Source organism: Elephas maximus, chromosome 13, assembly GCF_024166365.1.
Source record: "Elephas maximus indicus isolate mEleMax1 chromosome 13, mEleMax1 primary haplotype, whole genome shotgun sequence".
NCBI lineage: Eukaryota > Metazoa > Chordata > Mammalia > Proboscidea > Elephantidae > Elephas > Elephas maximus.
Window position 1 is genome coordinate 103,291,327 of NC_064831.1, and position 22,114 is coordinate 103,313,440.

Below are 22,114 nucleotides of genomic sequence, written 5' to 3' on the forward strand. Positions count from 1 at the left end.
ACCAATTCTTTTTGGTATAATTACTCTGTGTATTCCTTCCATCTCCTTTTGATGCTTCCTGCATCATTTAATATTTCCCCCATAGAATCCTTCAGTATTGCAACTCAAGGCTTGAATTTTTTCTTCAGTTCTTTCAGCTTGAGAAATGCCAAGCGTGTTCTTCCCTTTGGTTTTCTATCTCTAGACCTTTGCACGTGTAATTATAATACTTTACATTGTCTTCTCGAGCTGCCCTTGAAATCTTCTGTTCAGTTCTTTTACTTCATCATTTTTTCCTTTTGCTCTAGCTGCTTGATGTTCAAGTACAAGTTTCAGAGTTTCTTCTGACATCCATTTTGGCCTTTTCTTTCTTTCCTGTCTTTTAATATTCCTCTTGCTTTCTTCATGTATGATATCCTTGATGTCATTGCAGAACTCATCTTGTCTTCAGTCATTAGTGTTCAGTGTGTCAAATCTATTCCTGAGATGGTCTCGAAATTCAGGTGGGATATACTCAAGGTCGTACTTTGGTTCTCCTGGACTTGTTCTAATTTTCTTCAGTTTCAACTTGTATATGAGCAATTGATGGTGTGTTCCACAGTTGGCCCCAGGCCTTGTTTTGACTGATGATATTGAGGTTTTCCATTGTCTCTTTCCACAGGTGTAGTAGATTTGATTCCAATGTATTTCATCTGGGGAGGTCCATGTGTATAGTTGCCGTTGCCATTTATGTTGGTGAAAAGTTATTTGCAATGAAGATGTTGCTGATCTTGCAAAATTCTATCATGCAATCTCAGGCATTCTTTCTATCACCAAGCCCATATTTTTCAACTACTGACCCTTCTTTGTTTCCAACTTTAGCATTTCAGTCACCAGTAATTATCAATGCATCCTGATTACATATTCATCAATTTTGGCCTGCAGAAGCTGATGAAAATCTTCAATTTCTTCACCTTTGGCCTTAGTGGTTGGTGCATAAATCTGAGTAATAGTTGTATTAACTGGTCTTCCTAGTAGGCATATGGATATTATCCTATCACTGACAGCATTGTACTTCAGGATAGATCTTGTAATGTTCTTTTTGATGATGAAGGCAATGCCATTCCTCTTCAAGTTGTCATTTCTGGCATAGTAGACCATATGATTGAATATTTTGAATTGGGCAGAAACAAATATAGGTGTGAGGAAATCATGTTAAAAATTTGAAAATTATACTAAGATATATAGCTTACTAGATAAGTATGACAGAGACCAAAGGAGATAGAATATAATAATAAGTGGTGTTACTTTCTAAAAAAAAAAAAAAAAAGAACAATTATATCTGAAAACATTTTCAGTGAAGTAACAGAAGAAAAACTTTTTTTTTTTTTTAAATCAGGTATAACCTGAATCCTTATTAGCAGTTCTAATAGGTGCAGTGGTTAAGAGCTACAGTGAGCTACAGCTGCTAACCAAAGGTCAGCAATTCAAATCTACCAGCTGCTCCTTGGAAGCCTGAAGGGGCAGTTCTAGTCTTCCTGTAGGGTCACTATGAGTCAGAATCAACTGAACAGCAGTGGTTTTTGTTCTGAACCTATTGAGTTCAATAAAATAGTTCACTGAAAATAATAATTCATGGCTGTCAAAACTAAGATAAATCTTAAGGAATTTTCTAAATATCAAAAGTAAATAATATAATGGATGACTACCCCGGCAGGAAAAAGGAAGTTGTAGGTTTCAACTTCTCTATTGTAAAACGTCCATGCGAGAAGCTATTACAAATATGTTCTCAGATTGAAATAAAAATATAAGCATGAGGAAGAGAGAAATGAAAGATGTAAAGAAGAACCAAGTGGAGGTTTCAGAGATGAAAAACACAATGCGTGATATGACAAATACACTGGATAGGATTCATAGCACTGGAAAAAGAAGATTAGCAAACTTGAAGATGTAGAAATAGAAAATATCCAAAAACAAAGCATAGCGGGAAAAAATTGACCAAAAAAATCCGTGATCTTGGGGGATGAGAGCTAAGAATAGATACAAAAATTTCCAAATTTGATAAAAGCTATAAATTTTGACCACTAAGGTTAAAGATCCCAAGACAGATTAGATACAAAGAAATGCTGAGAAACAATGATAAAGAGAAAACCTTGAAATCAGCCACAGGGAAAAAAGACCCCTTCTATTCAGAGAAATAAAGACAAGAGTGACAGCAGATTTTTTTGTTATAAATAATGTAAGCTAGGAGACAGTGGAACAAGACATTTGAAGTAAGTATAAAAATATCTGTCAACCCAGAATTGTATACTAAGCAAAAATAACTTTCAGAAGTGAGGATGAAATAATTTTTTTTTCAGACAAACAAAAGCTTATAGAATTCATCACAGCAGACCTGTAATACAAGAAATGTTCAAGGGAGTTATTCGAACAGAATGAAAATAATATAAAATGAAATTTTTTCCTTATTTACTATCTTTTAAAAAAAGGTAATTGACTGACAATGTAAAATACAATTGACTGGTTAACCTATGTAGAAGTAACATGTGTGACAACAATAATAAACAGCACCAAAAAACAAAGAAACAAAAAAAATGCCCAAACCCATTGCCATCAAGTCAATTCCAACTCATGGTGACCCCATGTGTTACAGGGTAGATCTGAGCTCCATAGGGTTTTATTGGCTGTAATCTTTACAGAAGCAGATTGCCAGGCCTTTCTTCCATGGTGCCACAGGATGGTTTTGAACCACCAACTTTCAATTTAGTTGTTGGTGTTAGGTGCTGTTGAGTTGGTTCTGACTCAGAGCGACCCTACAGGACAGAGTAGAACTGCCCCATAGGGTATCCAAGGAGCTGCTGGTGGATTTGAACTGCCAAGCTTTTGGTTAGCAGCCAAGCTCTTAACCAAGATGCGTACAAATAAGCCATTCAGGGACCTTGTAAACAGAACAGGATGAAAAATGGAAATATACTGTTACTGTATATCAGAAGTATATTTACTGTTGTAAGATTCATACACTACACTATACATGAAATAGTGCAATGTTATTCAAAGGTAGGCTGTAAAAAGTTATGTATATGTATTGCAAACCCGAGAGCAATCGCTAAAAATGAAGAAAGAATGAAACAAAAACCACAATGATATGTAAATAATAAGCCTATAATGGATATAAAGTGGATTCAAAAAAGAAATTTTAAAAGCTTTTTTAAGACTTCAATTGTCTCTATTTTCCAGGTAACATAAATGAAGGGAGTAGGTTAAGGGTAAGAAAGAACAGAGTTTGCTGCTTTAAGTAGCTCATAACACATTATAAGTGGAATGGAGTGGGGTGGGGCACACATTATAAGTGGAATGGAGTGGGGCGGGGCACAAAAGCACCTGGGGTACACTCAGTGTTGCTATATCTGCTTCTATTTTTAAATAAAGCCAGCAATCCAGATTCTTTCATTTATTGGTTCATTCATTTATGTATTATGAAGTCTTCTGTTTTTTAAATGTAGTCTCTAATTTGAAATAGTGATGGGTAATTAAAACTTACCTGTAGTCCATATGTAGCCTTTAGACAATTAATTCGAGAGCTCTGATTTAAACAATGTGAAATGTAAAAGAAATAAATTATGGGTTAAAAATAAAGAAAACACTTATTACTTAGAATGCCCTCCACCTTTGTTCCTAGTCTTTCCTTTGCCTTTTTTAGTATTTTCCTGTTCAAGTTCTTTTTCGGAGTCCAGATCAACTGCCATCTTTTCCTAGAAAATTTCACTCTTCTTTCAGTTAGACTTGACCTCTTCTTTCTCTGAACAGTCAAGACCCTCTTGTCTGTGTTTGGTCAAAACACTTATTAGTCTGCTTTGAATACATGTGAGTCAATGTTCATCGTTCCATTAATGAGTTAACTCCAGCCTTTATTAAGCTCCTACACGTGCTGCTGTATGTTAGGCCTGTGATGTTCATGTATGATTTTAGCCTGGATTGCCTTCTCCCAACCTTTTCTCTATACAGTTGCCAGAGTGGTTGTTTTCTAGCATTGTGACCTTTCTCTGAACAAAACTATGCAATGGCTCCTTCTTGCTTCCAGGATAAAGTTGACTCCTTGGTTCCACATTGCATGTTTTCTCATACTGGTCTCCACCTACCTGTCTCACCTTACTACACTCTAACTTAACCTTGTACTTTATTCTCTACAAACACAGAGTCACACGCAGTTTCTTGAACATGCCTTATGCTGTACTTGTGGGCTGAGTTTAGAACACCCTCTGTTCATCTTCTCACCTTACAGGGCTGGACTTCCACCAGATGACACTGCTTTACGTGATTTAGTTACCTTTAACTAGACCTGCCCACACAAACAGACAGCCTCCCTTCTCACCCTTTGCTCTAGACTGGGGTGCAGAGTGGGCACTTGGTAGGCGTGAACTCCAACCGTAGCCATCTTCCCAATTTCAGTTATTTTAGGCTTCACACTGGAAACTCAATTCTTATCAATATGGGTCAAACACTGAGGTTATGTGGAACTGGGGTGCCCTCTACTGCATTCTTTGTTTTATTTCATTCGGTAAAAGGGAAAATGCTAGTGATGTAAATGAGAATTCAGCTGGTAGACCAGGGAAACATTGAACCTTGTATTAAAATAGACCTATGGAAATGGTAATGAATATTCTTCTAAAACTGTGAGGCTCTGTAAGGTTCTGACATCTTTTATTATTTCACTCTCCCCTCAGGTCCATCTGGCATGAAGCTGTTACATAAACATCAGCAGGAGAGACTGGGTTACCATTCCATCACGCAGAGGAGGTAAATATGTATAGTGACACACTCAAATACAATTTTAAAGAATGGGTCTTACTTAAAAGATAATTTTCATATATTCAATCACATATGTTGAAATTAAGCTGATAGAAAATTTACAAAAACCATAAATAAACCATGGATAATTTAAATGTAACACATCAAAATAACATAAATTCAGATACAGTTGACATTTTATTCTTCAATAATGTAAGTTTTATTGCCAAGAATTAATGTGCATAACTCTAATAATACAAAAGTACTCTGTTGTCCATCTACTTTTTTTTTTTTGCAAGAAATACTGAATAACTTTGTGTGACAATCACTAATGCTATAAATTCACTGGCTATTTGAATTCTTTGATTTGCATTATGGTGTTTATTCCTGAGAGAAGTGTAGCAGTCACTGGTATTTCCAAACCTAGAATTCCAACATCTAAAAGTTAAAAAAATAAATTATAAAATCTGATTAGTTTACAATGGGAAAATCCTTGTAAATGATCTTTTCTATTTTATATTTTGTGCATAACTACTAGAATCAGAGTTATTGCATACTGTGACTAAACGTATTTTTAGAATAACACTTTCTGTAGACTTGCAACATATATGTGTATATATATCATTATATTCTGCTACTGGAATACACTTACGGTCTCCCATTAGAGTGTTATGGAATTTCTGGAAGGTGCAAAAGCACCAGCAGGTTGTTGGACGTGGAATACAGGGTATTTGACATATCCGAAGAAGTGAGGCACTTAATTCACTTGCTTGAAGATTAAAGAATTCTCTGGAGTAGAGTTAGAAATTTGTTTTTTTTCACAATTATTGTCTTAAAAGTGACCATAAATAATGCAGTTTCACTAAATGTGTGCAATAATAGTATAAACCCCATGTCTTCAGTGGTTTGACCGTAAATCCTGAACATTTTTCCCTGTGTGTTCTCACTGTCCAGAGGCACCCATCTCCCAATGAAACAAGATACTAAGATTTTAAAATTAAGGAAGGTGCTTGCTTTTGCAGCCATCTTGTTTGTGCTGTTTGAAGGGAGCCCCGTTTCTGTCCGGCAGTCACTTTAATGGGGGGGGGTGGCACTGGATGGTTGTCATCAGTACCATGTTCATCCCACAGGAAACGCACCACTGAGATTAGTGTCAGGTATGAGTACAATCAAACCAAAATAATAAAATTTCACTGTGTGAATGGGCAACTGGAGGCAGTGCACCTTGGCCAGGTCCAGGGAACTCCTACCCCCAACAGTAGACCAGCTCGGGTTTGCAGAGCCCCTCTCTCCTTGCCATTGATAAGGTGGTCTCCAAGAAATGAATCTCAGAAACCCCCAAATGACACTACAATTAGATAAGGGTGTTTATTCTGATCAAAGGAGCCCTGGTGGCACAGTGGTTAAGTGTTTGGCTGCTAACCTAAAGGTTGGCTGTTCAAATCCACCTTGGAAACCCTAGCTGGCAGCTCTACTCTGTCCTGTAGGGTCACTACAAGTTGGAGTTGACTTGGGGGCAGTGGGTTTGGTTCTGGCAGTGGGTTATTCTAATCTAATCCAATTTCACTCATCCCCCCCACCCCACCTCCAGTAATTAATAAAAAGATAAAAAGGTTGTTCACAAGCTAGCTCATTTCTGAAGAGTATAAGTCCCGCCACGAAAAACTGAGGAAGGGGCGAGGTCAGAGGGAGGCACTTGGCTGGCCCTGAAGAGGAGACAGCTCCCAGAACAATGGCCCCCATGATCCCAGGCTCCTGCCTACTGAAACTCCCTTTCCATCTGTGTGTTTTACATCCGTGTTTATTACAAAAGACACCAAAAACGTGACTAAAGGCCCTCAAGAAACTTCAGCAGAAATATGGCCTGTCCCAATTCAGGCCTAACTGCGGGGCCCTGAGCCCGCCCCCTCTGCGGAGCAAGATTCAGTTCGCATTAGCGAGGGCCTGGCGCCCTCTGCCCTGAGCGCCTCTGCAAAGGAGCGATCGAACCTCAAGCCCAGAAGGCGACAAGTGGCGCTTGGAAGAGGTGAGAGCGAGCGCGCGCAGGCGAGAGAGAACGAGCGCGAGCGAGCACGGGCGCGCGGGGCGCGGGGCGCTGCGGCGGGGAGGCAGCGCGGCCCCGGACGCGGTGCAGACCGAAGCCGCAGGGCGGCAGCGGGAGCGCGGGGAGCGCTTGGGGCGCGGGTTGCGCTCGGCCAGAAGCACCGGGAAGTTCGTGCGGGCAGCCTGAGGCGGTGACGCCGCACCGGCCCTTGGCGCCTGCCAGCCGGGCTCGAGGAGGAGGAGCAGGACGAGGATGAGGATGCACCCTCGCCGAGCGCTCGCCTCTCGGGGCAGGCGCGCAGGGTAAGCCCCAGGTGCGCGGGGCCGGGCCGTGGGGCGGGCAGCTGGGGAAGAGAGGAGGGAGGGCGGGAGGGCGGGCGCTCCCGGCTTCTGCCGCACGCTCTCTTTGGGGCGCCCGAGTCGAGGCTGCATGGCTGAGAGGCGAGGCGGAGACCGAGGCGGGGGCGCCGCGGCGGCTGGAGAGCAAACTTTGCTCGGGGGCTGCCGGGGCGAAGCGGCGCGCTAGAGTGCGGGGGCGCCCTGGTCAGCTCAGCCCTGCCGGACGGGGCGCTGTCCTGCGCCGAGGCCCCAGGGCGCAGCGGCCACAGGGCCGCTGGCTTGGAAGGTATGGGGTCGGGGCGGGGACCGCCACATCTGCTTAGAGCCGGACCAGCGAAACCGCGACCCAGAAGGGTTTCCTGTTGTGCTGCCTGAGGGTCGCAGGTGTTTGTTGGGCGGGCTGTTCGAGCCCCGTGCGCTGCCCGCGGCGGAGGAGGGCGCTGCGGGACGGATGCTCGGCTCGGACCCGGGGCCAGGAGCGCGGAGGTGAGCGAGGGCTGGCAGCGGGCCTCAGAGGAGCTGGGAGCAGACCGCTCGGCTCGCCGCAGCGAACCGGGAGCGAGACGGGCCCTGCCGGGGCCCCGGGCGGCGAGCAGCAGACGTTGTGTCTCCGCAGTGCCCCTCCCGCGCCCACCTGCACCGCGTTCGGGTTCGGGAGCCCGGCAGGCTCTCCTTGGTGGGCCCCAGCGCGGGGCTGATGGACCGCGGGAGGCGCCGTCTGCGGTTCCGGTACCCGGCGCGGTGAGCAAGCTGTGCGGGCTCTGACCAGGAGCCCCACGCTGAGCCCAGAGGATCACCGCCTGTTCCCCTGCCACTTTGACAGGAATCACAGAGTCTTCACTTCGGAGGTGGAAGTACCTGTTGTGCGTTTTCCAATTCCAACTTTGGGGTTCCTCGGGGAAATGCTTATTTTGAACATGCTATGTCCATGCTGCGCGTACTGGGAAATAGGTGCATTCGCTAAGGTTAGTTCCAAAGCCTAGCAGCCACGACTGGCCGTATCTCAGATGCATTAATCAGGGCCCGACACCGAACTGAGAGACTTCAGTCACTCAGTAAGATGCAGTGACTATTACATTATTTACTCTCTGAGGCAGATAGCTGAGAAGATGGTGACAGTTGTTATATTATGGTGATCCTGTAGCCAGACTTGTTTCTTAAATGTGCCTTTTCCCCCTTCTTTCCGCATACTTTCTCTCAGCACTTTGCAGAACAAGGAGTAGCTTGCTGTCTTTGAACACGTGGCAAATATTTCAGAAAGGTAAAATTATCCCACTTGTGGATTTGACAGATAACAAAATGCAGCTGCTGAGATAACGCTGTTCTTTTTTCTGATACTAGGGACAGTGGGTCATTTGGTAACATGCTTAAAAGTAAAACATAGTGTTTGAGAAAAGGAGAAAAAATAAGGTACAAGAAAGACTCCACATTCTAAGTATATGGGGAAATTAAACCATATTATAACTTCTTTCCTGCTCCAGCTTGCTGTCCGATGAACACACATGATTCCTGGCTTCGAGCTATGGCTGGGGAATGACAGCCAGGTTCCCTTTCTTTGTAAATTGTGGAGCATTAGCAGTCGGATTTGAGTCTAGGAACCGTGACACAAACACGCTCATGCTCATGTGCAGTTCTCCTTTGTGTACCTTTCAGTCTCACCATCAAGTTGGAGGAAGGAGGAGTTATTCTTCCAAATTCATCTGCTTCAACTGCTGTTCTCACTGGGAATGGACAATGGAATGTTCTCTAGCTTTATCATGGTCAAAACCTTCCTTCTCTTTTGTATTTCCATGAACTTTGCCAGTCACTTTGGGTGAGTTATTATCTATACATTTATTTTATGATTTTAGGGACAAAAATGCCTTTAAAAAACCTTTGCAGAGCAGTACATCACTCAGCAAACCCTTGTTCTCCACTTTTGCAGTCCCACTCCCTTCAGTGTGTTGTAAATAAGAGTCCTTGTCCTGCCTGAGACTTTCTTCCTGAGCAAGGCTTCTCCGAGTGTGGGGTCTCTGCAGTGAGTCAGAACAGAGGCCGATTATATTCTCAGAAATAGGAGCAGAGCATGGTTTCACAGTCAGCTGTGTTTCCACCTACTCAGGTTAAAGCAAGGTTCAGGAGTTCTCATGCGTAAAGGACGTTTATTGCATATTAGACAAGGCTGTGTTCAACGTTGTGATGCTCCCACTGGTTCCACTATCCAGTGGAATTTCCCTTTAAAGCAAAGTCTGTGCTACGTGACGTTGAAAAGGACTTGCAGCGGTGCTAGACTGACCCAGGAGCCTTGCGCTTGGGATTGCATGGCCATCTGAATGCAAGTTTAGAAACCAGAATCCACATGTACCTGAAAATCTCAAAGACACCTCCGAGGTTCTGGCATTATCATTGCCATTAACCTTCTTTATTTTGGCCTTTAGTATCCATGTAACAATTTTTACCTTTTATCAAACTAATGATAGCCAACATACCAGATAAATGTTTTTATCTGAAGTGACGGTCCTGCTCTATCCATCTCCATTCTCAGAAATGTTCCACCTAATCAGAAGGCTTGTAATTTGAAGTTGGGGTACAATTATGAAATTGCATTTGAAGAGAATATGATAAAAGTAGCTAGGCATTAGTTCTGTTAGAATCGGCTCTGCCCTGTGTCAGTCACAAAGCGTTCTACAGAATGCAGTGACTCACCCACAGAGAGCTGCTCTCACTGGTGAGGAAGGAGGACCCTCCCAGATAGCAGTGTTCTCTGTTTGTCCTCTGGGCATTACCTGCTCTTTTGACTTTTCCAGGCCTTGTACAGAGGGGGGAACAGAGAGAGGATATGGCACTCCCAAGTCCCATCACTGGCAAATGATGGCACCAGGATTGTAGTCCAGGTCTGTCGGAACACAGGCCTGAGCCCTCAGCCAGAGCCCTGTCCTGGAGAATGGGGCTCAGGAGTACTTGCCCTCCTGCTCCAACCATCATGAGGGAGGCAGTCCTGTGCACTCTGATCACGCTAATGAGACCGCCTGGCATTAAACCCTTTCAGCCATCCAGAAACCAAAAGAAAAAAAAGGAAACCCTTGCCATCGAGTCAATTCCAACTCATAGTGACCCTATAGGACAAAGTAAACTGCCCCATAGAGTTTCCAAGAAGTGGCTGGTGGATTTGAACTGCTGACTTTTTGGTTAAAGCCAATCTCTTAACCACTGTACTACCAGGGCTCTGGAAAAGAACACTTGATGTTTTTCTTGCTTTGCTTCTCCCCCTGAGTGGGTACTGCCTCTCCCTTGTCCTTGGCTTCCTTATCCGTTAGATGAAAATTTTCCTTTCCAAGGTCCCTTCCAGCTGCTAAACGGTGATGTCCATAATGAAAGGTGTGTGTGTAAGCGAATCATCAGAATGTTCAAATTTCCGAGTTAATACATCAGGAAGTTGCCTTGTTTACTGATGTCCTGCATAGACAGAGCAACATTTTGGAGGTGAGGAATATGCTAGGATTGAGAAGACGTATTCTTTATAACATTTTGGTCAAAATGTATTTTTTTGAAATTGCATTGTTTAGGCATGAAATTATTATACTCCCTGGTAGATAGAAGCCGGGAACATGAAGTAGTATGCATAGGAGTTCAGCAGTTAGAAGCAGTTATACTTGATTTATTAAATTCTGTAGCTTTCTGAGGTCATCTTCAAAATAGATATGTATTAATTTCTGGAAGCTAACACTGAGCAATGTGGTAGAATTCCCCTCAATAACTGAATAGAAAATTGGCTGTTGGAGGAGTTTTAAAATCTTTTAAATGTAAGGTCTCTAGCCCATTCTAAAATAAGACATACTAACTGCAGAAAATATGTGACGTGCAGAAAAGTGTAAAAGAAGGGAAGTATCTTTAATTCCACCACTCAGAGACAGTCATCCTTCAAATTTCGGTTTGTTCCTTCTCTTTGTTTCTACATGTATTGTTATATAGTTGAGATGATACCGTGCATTCAATTTTGTACCTTTTTTGTGCCTAACACTTTATTACAAACTCTTTAAAATGGATAATTTTAAAATGGATGTACATTATTGAAGTGCATGAATGCCTCATAGTTAACCGTTGTTGTTAGTTGCTGTCGAGTTGGTTCCAACCCACGGCCACCCTATATATGCAGAGCAGAACTGCTCCGCTGCATTTTTAAGGCTGTAACCTTTCGAAAGCAGATAGTCAGGCCTGTCTTCTGAGGCACCTCTGGGCGGGTTCAAACCGCCAGCCTTTTGGCTAGTAGTCAAGTGCTTAACAGTTTGCACCACGCAGGGACTCCTAGTTGACTACTTCCCTAATTTGGGATGTTTAAACTGTTTCTGATTTTGCTCTTATAAATATTACTGTAGTGAACATATTTGAGCTTGAAACATTTTTTTTAGTGTTTGAGATCATTTCTCTTAGAAGATACTTCTAAAAGTGGAATTTTGCAGCAAGTTCTCATAGTGCTTTTAACTCTTGACCGTGTACATCCAGTTGCTTTAATGAACAAAGTGGGACAGCCAAGTTTCACTCACCCTGGCCAGCAAGCATGTGGATTTCAGCTGCCATAAAAAACCTTGTGATGTCGGGGGTACAATCCTCTTTATCAGTCTTTTTTTTACAAGGCATTTATAGCTCCCCTAACTTTCATATTACTCTAAATGTGCTTAAGAATATATTTGTCAAATCCCAAAGAAAGTTTCATAATATTTACTTGACTCTAAATCTTGACAAAATGATAACTGTCACAACGTAGAACACCTATGTTTATGTCACTGGTTTTAGACAAATGCCAAGAACAGCCTTAAGGGCTAAGCATCAGTAGCCCCATCTTGTAGTTGGCTTTCAAAAAAAGTGAGGCAGGCGAGTAGCTTCCTGGAGGTTCACACTTGAGTCCTCTCTGTTATCTCCACTCTGCATGTGTGATTGGGCTACCATTGTCCCTTGTGTGCTGTCACTTGACAATACATGGTTTGCAGAGCCTTTTACTTCAGACCAATCTAGGGAGTAAGGGGACGTTCTTCTGAAAGGTGTTCTGGGCTTTAGGCTAGAGAGAATTTTCTTTTCTCTAAGATTAAGATTAGGGGCGAAGGAGTTCAGACAAGCTGTTTCTTTTCCCCCAAAGAAAGAGTTTCTGTGATTGGGTTCAACTGAAAGATGAAAGGGAGGCACAAAAGACCATACTTTGAACATGATTCTAGGCCAAGAAAAATGCGGATTCCTGTAAACATGTAAAAGAAGCCAAAGAACTGGCCAGAGAAGTAAAAGTAGTGTTACAGAAAATCAGACTGGCACAGAAGGAAGAAGGCAGGGTGGTTTTGTGTGTCTGAAAGTTGATGTGCAGCATTTGTGAAAAGTGTGCAGATCTGGCAAGAGGAAAAGTTCTAAGCATGGCAAGTAAAAAAAAAAAGATGTATTAGATAATTCATGTGAAATAGCTTTGCAAGTGTATGAGTACTGCATGTAACCATGTATTATTTCTTCTTCCCCTCCCATTAGTATTCTAAATTTGATCTGAGTCACCAGCAGTAAATTTGCAATAGCCTTTATGATTCTTCTATTGTTTTAAAATTATATAACAGAGCTTTGATTCAAGTGAATAACAGAACAGAGGCCCTGATTGACAGTCAGATTTATGCTCAGTCACATTTGGGGGCATGATATTATACGAGGCATTAAAGTTATTTTGGTGAGAGCAGTACAGGCATACCTTGTTTTACTGTGCTTCGCTTTATTGTGCTTCGCAGATACTGCAGTTTTTACAAATTGGAGGTTCATGGCAACTCTGCGTTGAGCAAGGCTATCCGTGTCATTTTCCCAACAGCATGTGCTCACTTGATGTCTCTATGTCACATATTGGTAATTTTCACAGTATTTCAAACTTTTTCACTATTTTTGTGTCTGTTATGGTGTTCTGTGATCAGTGAATTGTTAAACTATTGTAATTGTTTTGGGGCACCACTAACTGAACACATATAAGCAGGGAACTTAGTTGGAAAATGTTGTGTGTGTTATCACTGCCTCACTGATCTCTCCCTCTCCCCCATCTCTCTCCCTCTCCTCGGGCCTCCCTATTCCCTGAGACATGACAATATTGAAATTAGGCCAATTAATAACCCTACAATGGCCTCTAAGTGTCCAAGTGAAAGGAAGAGTCTCACGTCTCTCACTTTAAATCAAAAACTAGAAACGATTGAGCTTAGTGAGGAAGGCATGTTGAAAGCCTAGATAAGCCAAAAGCAAGGCCTCTTGCGCCAGACAGCCAAGTTGTGAATGCGGAGGAAAAGTTCTTGAAGGAAATTAAAAGTGCTGCTCCGGTGAACGTGTGAATGACAAGAAAGCGAAACAGCCTTATTGCTGATGTGGAGAGTTTTAGTGGTCTGGACAGAAGATCAAACCAGCCACAACACTCCCTTAAGCCTAAGCCTAATCCAAAGAAAGGCTCTAGCTCTCTTCGATTCTGTGAAGGCTGGGAGAGGTGAGGAAGCAGCAGAAGAAAAGTTTGAGGCTAGTGGAGGTTGATTCATGAGGTTTAAGGAAAGAAGTCATCTCCATAACATAAAAATATAAGGTGAAGCAACAAGTAGTGATACAGAAGCTGCAGCAAGTTGTCCAGGAGACGGAGCTGAGATGATCAATGACGGTGGCTGCGCTCAACAGCAGATTTTCAGTGTGGACAAAACAGCCTGATTACACTGGAAGACGGTGCCGTCTAGGACTTTTGTAGCTATAGAGGAAAGGTCAATACCTGGCTTCAAAGATTTAAAGGACAGGCTGACTCTTTTGTTAGGAGCTTATGCTGCTGGTGACTTTAAGTTGAAGCCAGTGCTCATTTACCATTCTGAAAATCCTAGGGCCCTTAAGAGTTATGCTCATCTATTCTACCTGTGCCGTATAAATGGAACAACAAATTACATCTGTTTAACATGGTTTACTGAATGTTTTATGCCTACTCTTGAGATCTACTGCTCAGAAAAAAAAAAAAATCCTTTCAAAATATTACTGCTCATTGACGATGCACTTAGTCACCCAAGAGCTGTGATGAGCATGTGCAGGGAGATTAATGTTGTTTTCATGCCTGCTAACACAACATCTGTTCTGTAGCTTGTGTATATCAAGGAGTAAAATCACCGTTCAAGTCTTATTATTTTACAAATACATTTTGTAAGACCATGGTTGCCATAGATAGTGATTCCTGTGTTGGATCTGGGCAAAGTAAATTGAAAACCTTCTGGAAAGGAACCATTCTAGATGCCATTAAGAACATTCGTGATTCATGGGAGGAGGTTAAAATACCAGTATTAACAAGAGTTATGGAAGAATTTGATTCTAATCCTCATGTATGACTTTGAGAGGTTTAAGGCTTCAGTTGAGGAAGTAATCAGATGTGGCAGAAATAGCAAGAGAACTAGAATACAAGTGAAGACTGAAGATGTGACTGAATTGCTACAAATGCATGATAAAACTTTAATGGATGAGGGGTTGCTTCTATGGATAAGTAAAGAAAGTGTTTTCTTGAGATGGAATTTACTCCAGGTGAAGACGCTGTGAACGTTGTTGAAATTACAACAAAAGCTTTAGAATATTACATAAAGTTAGTTGATAAAGCAGTGGCAGGGTTTGAGAAGATTGACTCCAATTTTGAAAGAGTTCTAATGTGGGTAAAATGTTATCAAGTAGCATCACATGCTACAGAGAAATCTTTCATGAAAAGAAGAGTCAATCGATGCAGCAAACTTCATTATTATCTTATTTTAAGAAATTGCCACAGCTACTTCAGCCTTCAGCAACCACCACCATGATCAGTCTGCAGCCATCAACATCGAGGCAAGACCCTCCATCAACCAAAGGATTATGACTCCCTGAAGGCTTACCTGATGGATTACCATTTTTTAGCAATAAAGTATTTTTTAAATTAAGGTATGTACATTGTTTTTTTAGACATAATGTTATTGCACACTTAATAAAAAAAAAAATTTTTTTTTTTTAATAGACTACCCAAAAAACAAACAAAAAAAACTTTGCCACCGAGTTGATTCCAACTCATAGTGACCTTATAGGACAGAGTAGAACTTCCCCATAGGGTTTCCAAGGAGCGCCTGGTGGATTCGAACTGCTGACCTTTTGGTTGGCAGACGTAGTTCTTAACCACTATGCCACCAGGGATTCCATATAACAGACTACAGTACAGTGTAAATATAACTTTTATAAGCACTGGAAAACTGAGAAATTCATGTGACTTGCTTTATTGTGGCAGCCTGGAACCGAACCTACAATATAATCAAGGTATGCCTATAATTAAAAGTAAATGGTGCCATGGAGGCTGGATGAACCCCTGAAACTATCACCCTGAGATAATCTTTAAACTTTAAACCAAAAGTATTACCTGAAGTCTTCTTAATACCAAGCTAACTAGTAAAGAATGTCTGCTTTAGGCGTTGCGCTCTTTTAAGGACTATCTGTAGGGGATCAAATTGACAATATCAACTTCAAGGAGTAGATAGGAAACTTAGGGGGTACTGAGTTTATGTTAATTGGGGAGGACGAATTTGGAAAAGGAGGGTGAGAAAGGTTGCACAACTTGAAGAATATTATCGATGTCACTGAACTGCACATGTAGAAATGTTGAATTGGTGCATGTTCTTCTATATATTCTCAACAACAAAAAATAAAAAAAAGTAAATGGTATAGAAAAGCTAGTACAGAAACAATATTTAAATCAAAGTAATGTCCGCATAAGAGACCATGGTAGCGCAGTGGTTAAAGTGCTTGAATGCTAACTGAAAGGTTGGCTGTCTGAACCCGTCGGCCTCACCACAGGAGAAAGATGTGGCATTCTGCTTCCGTAAAGACCTACCCTATGGGGAAGTTCTGCTCTGTACTTTAGGGCCACTATGAGTCAGAATCAACTTGGTGGTAATGAATTTTAATGTCCACATATGTAATACTAAATTTAACATGGAATTTATCAGATTAGACAGAGAAATTATAAGTTTAAGATAAATTTTGGGACTGTCAACTCAATAAGAAGGCAAAATCTGACTCCACTCACTTAAATATATTAAATATATCCTAGAGGTTTATTAAATGAAAAAGGAAAAAAAAATGAGTTAGAATTTTATTACATTAGAGCTATTAATTCAAATAGTCTTTGGTAAACACAATTTTATAACCAGCAGATACTTACAGAAGTAATGTATGAACATGAACAGATAAAATTTATCTTTTTTGTCTATGCAAGCATGCAAACGTAAGCATTGGTTTCATGAAGAATGCCTTTTCATATATTATTCAAGGGCAATTTTCCTCTTTTAACTAGAACATTACTAGCATAACTAGTACATTCCCTCTGAATCATTCAGGTGCTCACAGTGTCTTTAAAATTATGGTAGTAGATTACGTATAATATAAAGGTTGCCATTTTAACCATTTTTAAGCGTACTTTTCTATGGCATAAATTGCATTCACAATGTTGTGCAGCCATCATGACCACTGTCTATTTCCAAAACTTTTCCATTGCCCCAAACAGAAAATCTCTACTCACTAAGCAGTAGCTTCATATTCCCTCCATCCCCTAGTGCCCAGTAACCTCGAATCTATTTTCTGTCTCTATGCATTTTCCTGTTCTAGATATTTCATACAAATGGCATCATACAAGATCTGTTCCTTTGTGTCTAGCTTATTTCACTTAGCATAGTGTTTTCCAGGTTCAACCATGTTATAGCAGGTATCATAATTTCATTTATTTTTGTGACTGAATAATATTCTGTTGTGTAGATATACTAGATTTTGTTTATCTATTTATCTGTTGATGGACACTTGGTTGTTTCAACCTTTTGGCTAAGATAAATAGTGTTATGATGAACATTTGTGTTCAAGTATCTTTTTGAGTCCGTGCTTTAAGTATTTTGGATATATACCCAGGGGTGGAATTGCTGGATTGTATGCTAATTCTATATTTAACTTTTTGGGGACCTGCCAACTCTTCTACACAGCAGCTGCACCATTTTACATTGTCATCAGGAGCACATGAGGATTCCAATTTCTCCACATACTCACCAACACTAAGTTTTTTTTATAATAGCCATCCTTGTTGTTGTTGTTAGTTGCTATTGAGTTGATTCTGACTCATGTTGACATCATGTTACGGAGTAGAAATACTCCATAGAGTTTTCTTGGGTGTAATATTAATGGAAGCAGATTGCCAGGCCTATCATCCATGGTGCTGCTGGGTGGGTTAGAATCGCCAGCCTTTAGGTTAGCAGCCAATAGCAAACTGTGCCAACTTGGGACCAATAAACCAAAAAGAAAAGAGAAATCCATTGCCATTGAGTCAGAGCGACCTTATAGGACAGAGTAGAACTGCACCATAGGGTTTCTGAGGAGCAATTGGTGGATTAGAACTGCCGACCTTTTTGTTAGCAACTGAGCTCTTAACCGCTGCACCACCAGGGCTCCACAATAGCCATCCTGGTGGGTGTGAAATGGTATCTCATTGTGGTTTTTATTTGCTTTACCGTAATGACTGATGCTGTTGTGCATCTTTTCTTATGCTTATTGGCCCTTTGTGTATCTCCTCTGGAGAAATGTCTGTTCAAGTCTGTTGCCCATTTATTTATTGGGTTGTTTGTTTTTTGTTGTTGAATTGTAGGAATTATCTATATATATTGGATATTAACCCCTTTTCAGAGATATGGTTTACAAATATTTTATCTTATTCTGTAGGTTGTCTTTTAATTTTTTTAATAAAGCCCTTTGACACTCAGAAGTTTTTAATTTCGGTGAAGTCCAATTTATTTTTTTCTTTTGTTGCTCACATTTTTGATGTTATATCTAAGAATCCTTTGCTAAATACCAAAAAACCAGAAACCAAACCTGTTGCCCTTGAGTCGATTCTGACTCATAGCAACTCTACGGGACAGAGTAGAACTGCCCCATAGAGTTTCCAAGGAGCACCTGGTGGATTAGAACTGCTGAGCTTTTGGTTAGCAGCCATAGCACTTAACCACTATACCACCAGGGTTCCTTGCTAAATACAGTGGAGATTTGTTCTTGTTTCCTTCTAAGAGTTTTATGATTTCAGCTCTTATATTTAGGCTGTTGATCCATTTTGAGTTGATTTTTGTATATGATATGAGATAGAGGCTCAACTTCATTCTTTTGCTTGTGGAAAATCAGTTTTCTAGCACCATTTGTTGAAGAGACTGTTCTTTCCGATTTTAAATGAACCTGGCAACCTTGTAAAAAATCAGTTGGTCATAGATGGATGACATTATTTCTGGACTCTCAATTCTATTTCATTGCTGTATATTTCTATCCTTGGACACTGAATAAGGAAGACCGAAGAAGAATTGATGCCTTTGAATTATGGTGTTGGTGAAGAATATTGAATATGCCACAGACTGCCAAAAGAATGAACAAACCTGTCTTGGAAGAAGTACAACCAGAATGCTCCTTAGAAGCAAGGATGGCGAGACTATGTCTCACATACTTTGGACATGTTATCAAGAAGGACTAGTCCCTGGAGAGGGACATCATGCTTGGTAAAGCAGAGGGTCAGTGAAAAACAGGAAGACCCTCAACAAGATGGATTGACATCATGGCTGCAACAATGGGCTCAAGCATAGCAACGACTGTGAGGATGGCACAAGACCGAGCAGTGGTATGTTCTGTTGTACATGGGTGGCTATGGGTCAGAACTGACTCAATGGTGCCTAACAACAACACAGCATAGGTCTATCCTTATGCCAGTACCACACTGTTTTGCCTTCTGTACCTTTGTAGAAGGTTTTGAAACCAGAAAGTGTGACTCCTCCTACTTTGTTCTTTTTCCAAGATTGTTTTGACTGTTTGGAGCCCCTTGCAGTTCCATATGAATTTGAGGACAGACTCTTTAATTTCTGAAAAATGGTTTGTTGAAATTTTGATGAGATTGTGTTGAATCTGTATATTACTTTGAGTGTAATAACATCTTAAAAACATTGAGTCTTTTAACCTATGAACGTAGGGTGTCTTTCCATTTATTTAAGCCTATTGCTCTTGAGTTGATTCTGACATATGACAATCCCATGTGTTACAGGAGTAGAGCTGCTCCATATGGTTTTCTTGGCTGTAATCTTAACTGAAGCAGATTGCCAGGTCTTTCTTCTGTGATACCACGGAATGGATTTGAATTGCCAACCTTTGGGTTAGTAGTCAAACACAAACCATTTGCACCACCCAGGGTCTATTTATTTAGGTCTTCTTTAATTTCTTTCAGCAATGTTTTGCAGTTTTCAGCGTATAGATCTTCACCTCCTTGGTTTGATATATTCCAAGGTATTTAATGGAATTGTTATTTTAGTTTCCTTCTAAGATTGTTCATTGCTAGTGTATAGCAACACAACTTATTTTTGTGTTTTGATTTTGTATCTTCATTCATTAGCTCTACTAGCTTATTTGTGGACTCTTTGGGATTTTGTACATACAGGGTTAAGTCTTTTGCTAATAGTGATAGTTTTATCTTCTTTTCTGATTTAGATGACTTTATGTTTCTTTCTTGCCTAGCTGCTTTGGCTAGAACTTCCAGTAAATGTTCAATAGTAGTGATAAAAGTGGGTATCTTTGTTCTGCGCTTAATCTTACGTGGATAGCTTCCAGTCTTTCACCATCGAGCATCATGTTAGGTATGGGTTTTAATTTTTTTATTAATGCCCTTTATCATATTGAGGAATTTCCTTGCTATTCCTAGGTTTCTGAGTTTTCTTTATGTGAAAAGGTGTTGAATTTTCTCAAATGCTTTCTGCATCTATTGAGATGATCATGTGGTTTTTTCCTTCTGTTAATGTGGTATATTATATTGGTTGAGTTTCTTATGTTGAACTACCCTTGCATTCATGGAATAAATCTCACTTGGTCATGGTGTATATAATCTTTTTAATATGCTGTTGGATTCAGTTTGCTAGTATTTTATTGAGGATTTTTGCATACATATTTATAAGGGTTACAGTCCTGTAGTTTTCTTTTCTTGTGGTATCTTTTTCAGGCTTTGGTATCATAGTAATAATGGCTTCATTAAATGAGTGAGGAAGTGTTCCCCCTTTTTTTTTTCTTGGTAAGAGTTTGAAAAGGATTGGTATTAATTTTTCCTTAAATGTTTGGTAAAATTCACCAAAGAAGCCATCTACTTCTTTGTTGGGAGGTTTTTTTCTTTTCTTTTTTTGATAACTGGTTCAATCTTTTGTTATATGTGAATTTAGATTTTCTATTTATTTTTGAATCAGTTTTAATAATTTGTTTGTTTTTTAGGAATGTGTCCATTTCATGTAGGTTATCTAATTGTTGGTGGAAAATTGTTCATAGTATTCTCTTCTAAACCTTTTTATTTCTGTATGATAGGTAGTAATATACACACTGCATATTTTTCTTTTGTTCTTTGTCAGTCTAGCTAAAGGTTTATCAATTTTATTCATCTTTTCAAAGAAACAACTGGTTTTATTGATTCTATCTCTCTATTGTTTTTTATATTCTGCGTTTGTTCATCTTCACTCTAATCTTTATTATTTCCTTCCTTTTGCTAGCTTTGAATTAAATCTGTTCTTCCTCTTCTAGTACCTCCAAGTATAAAGTTAGGTTATTTATTTGAAATCTTTGTCTTTTTTTTTTTTTAATGTAGGCACTGACAGCTATAAATTTCACTTTGAGCACTGCCTTCATTGCATCTCATAACGTTTGAAATGGGAAAGTAAGTTGTACTTTCATTTTCATTTGTGTCTAAGTATTTTCTAATTTCCCTTCTGATTTCTTTTTGGACCCATTGGTTGTTTAAGAGTGTGTTATTTAATTTGCACGTATTTTTTAATTTTTCAGATTTCCTTCTATTGTTGATTTCTATTTTGTTCCGCTGTGCTCAAAGAAGATGCGTGATTTAAATCTTTTAAAATGTATTTTGTAGCTTAACATATGGTCTTTTCTGGAGAATGATCCATGTGCACTTAAGAAGAATTTTTATTGTGCTGTTATTATGTGAAGTGTTGTATATATGTCTGTTAGGCCTAGTTTTCTTCTAGTATCATTTAAGTGTTCTATTTCCTCATTGATCTTCTATTTAGGTATTCTTTACATTATTGAACGTGGTCTATTGAAGTCCCCAGATATTATTTTAGAACTGTCTATTTCTTATTCCATTCTGCCAGTGCCCTCCCTGCACCTATATATTTTGGGGATTTGTTGTTAGGTGTTCATGTATGTTCATGACAGTTATATTTTCTTCATGCATTAACCCTTTCATCAATATGTAATTTCCTTGTTTGTCTCTTGTAACAGATTTTAAATATAAAGTCTTTTTTTTTTTAATGTCAGTATAGCTATCCCAGTTTTCTTTTGATTACTGCTTGCATAGAATATTTTTTTTCCCATCCTTTCACTTTCAGCCTATTTGTATCTTTGCATCTAAAATGAGTCTCTTATTAACAGCACATAGTTGGACCGTTTTTTAATTCATTCTGTCAACCTTTGCCTTTTGATTAGAGAGTTTAATGTATTTGTATTTAATTAGTAGTAAGGAAGGACTTCTGCCATTTTGCAATTTATTTTGTCTCTTTTTGGTCCTGTGTTTCCTCACTCCAACCTTCTTTTGTGTTTAGTTCATTTTCATAGTATATCATTTTGATTCCCTTATTTTGTGTGTGTATATATGTAATAGGTATTTTCTTTGTGGGTACTATGGGGAATGCATTTGGCATGCTAATTTATAACAATCTTGTTTGAATTGATATTCACTTCACTTCAGCAGCATATGAAAACTCTATTCTTATACACTCCTGTCCTCAATTTTATTTGTTGTTGTTGCAAATTACATCTTTTTACAGTGTGTGCCTCAAAACATACATTTATTTATTTATTTTTTATGTATTTGTCTTTCAGATCTTGGAGTAACGAGCCAAGTATACAATAATACCTTTTTTTATTTTTGCCCATGTAGTTACTTTTCCTGGAGATCTTTATTTTCTTCATAAAG

At 39.8% G+C, this 22,114-nt stretch overlaps 1 protein-coding gene across 3 annotated transcripts in view; it reads left to right on the forward strand.

Moving 5' to 3' along the window:
- The first annotated feature begins 6,894 nt into the window (after positions 1-6,894).
- The window catches only part of GABRA5 (gamma-aminobutyric acid type A receptor subunit alpha5), a 152,869-nt gene continuing 137,649 nt past the window's right edge, over positions 6,895-22,114 (forward strand). Inside the window, exons 1-2 of one of the 3 annotated variants that reach the window (XM_049905846.1) lie at positions 6,895-7,103; positions 8,782-8,941. In XM_049905846.1, coding sequence (XP_049761803.1) covers positions 8,856-8,941 — 86 coding nt within the window. In that variant the 5' untranslated portion in view covers positions 6,895-7,103; positions 8,782-8,855. Of the gene's footprint in view, positions 7,104-7,515; positions 7,615-8,781; positions 8,942-22,114 lie in introns of those variants that run through there. The other 2 variants (XM_049905845.1, XM_049905847.1) reach the window with 2 other exon arrangements.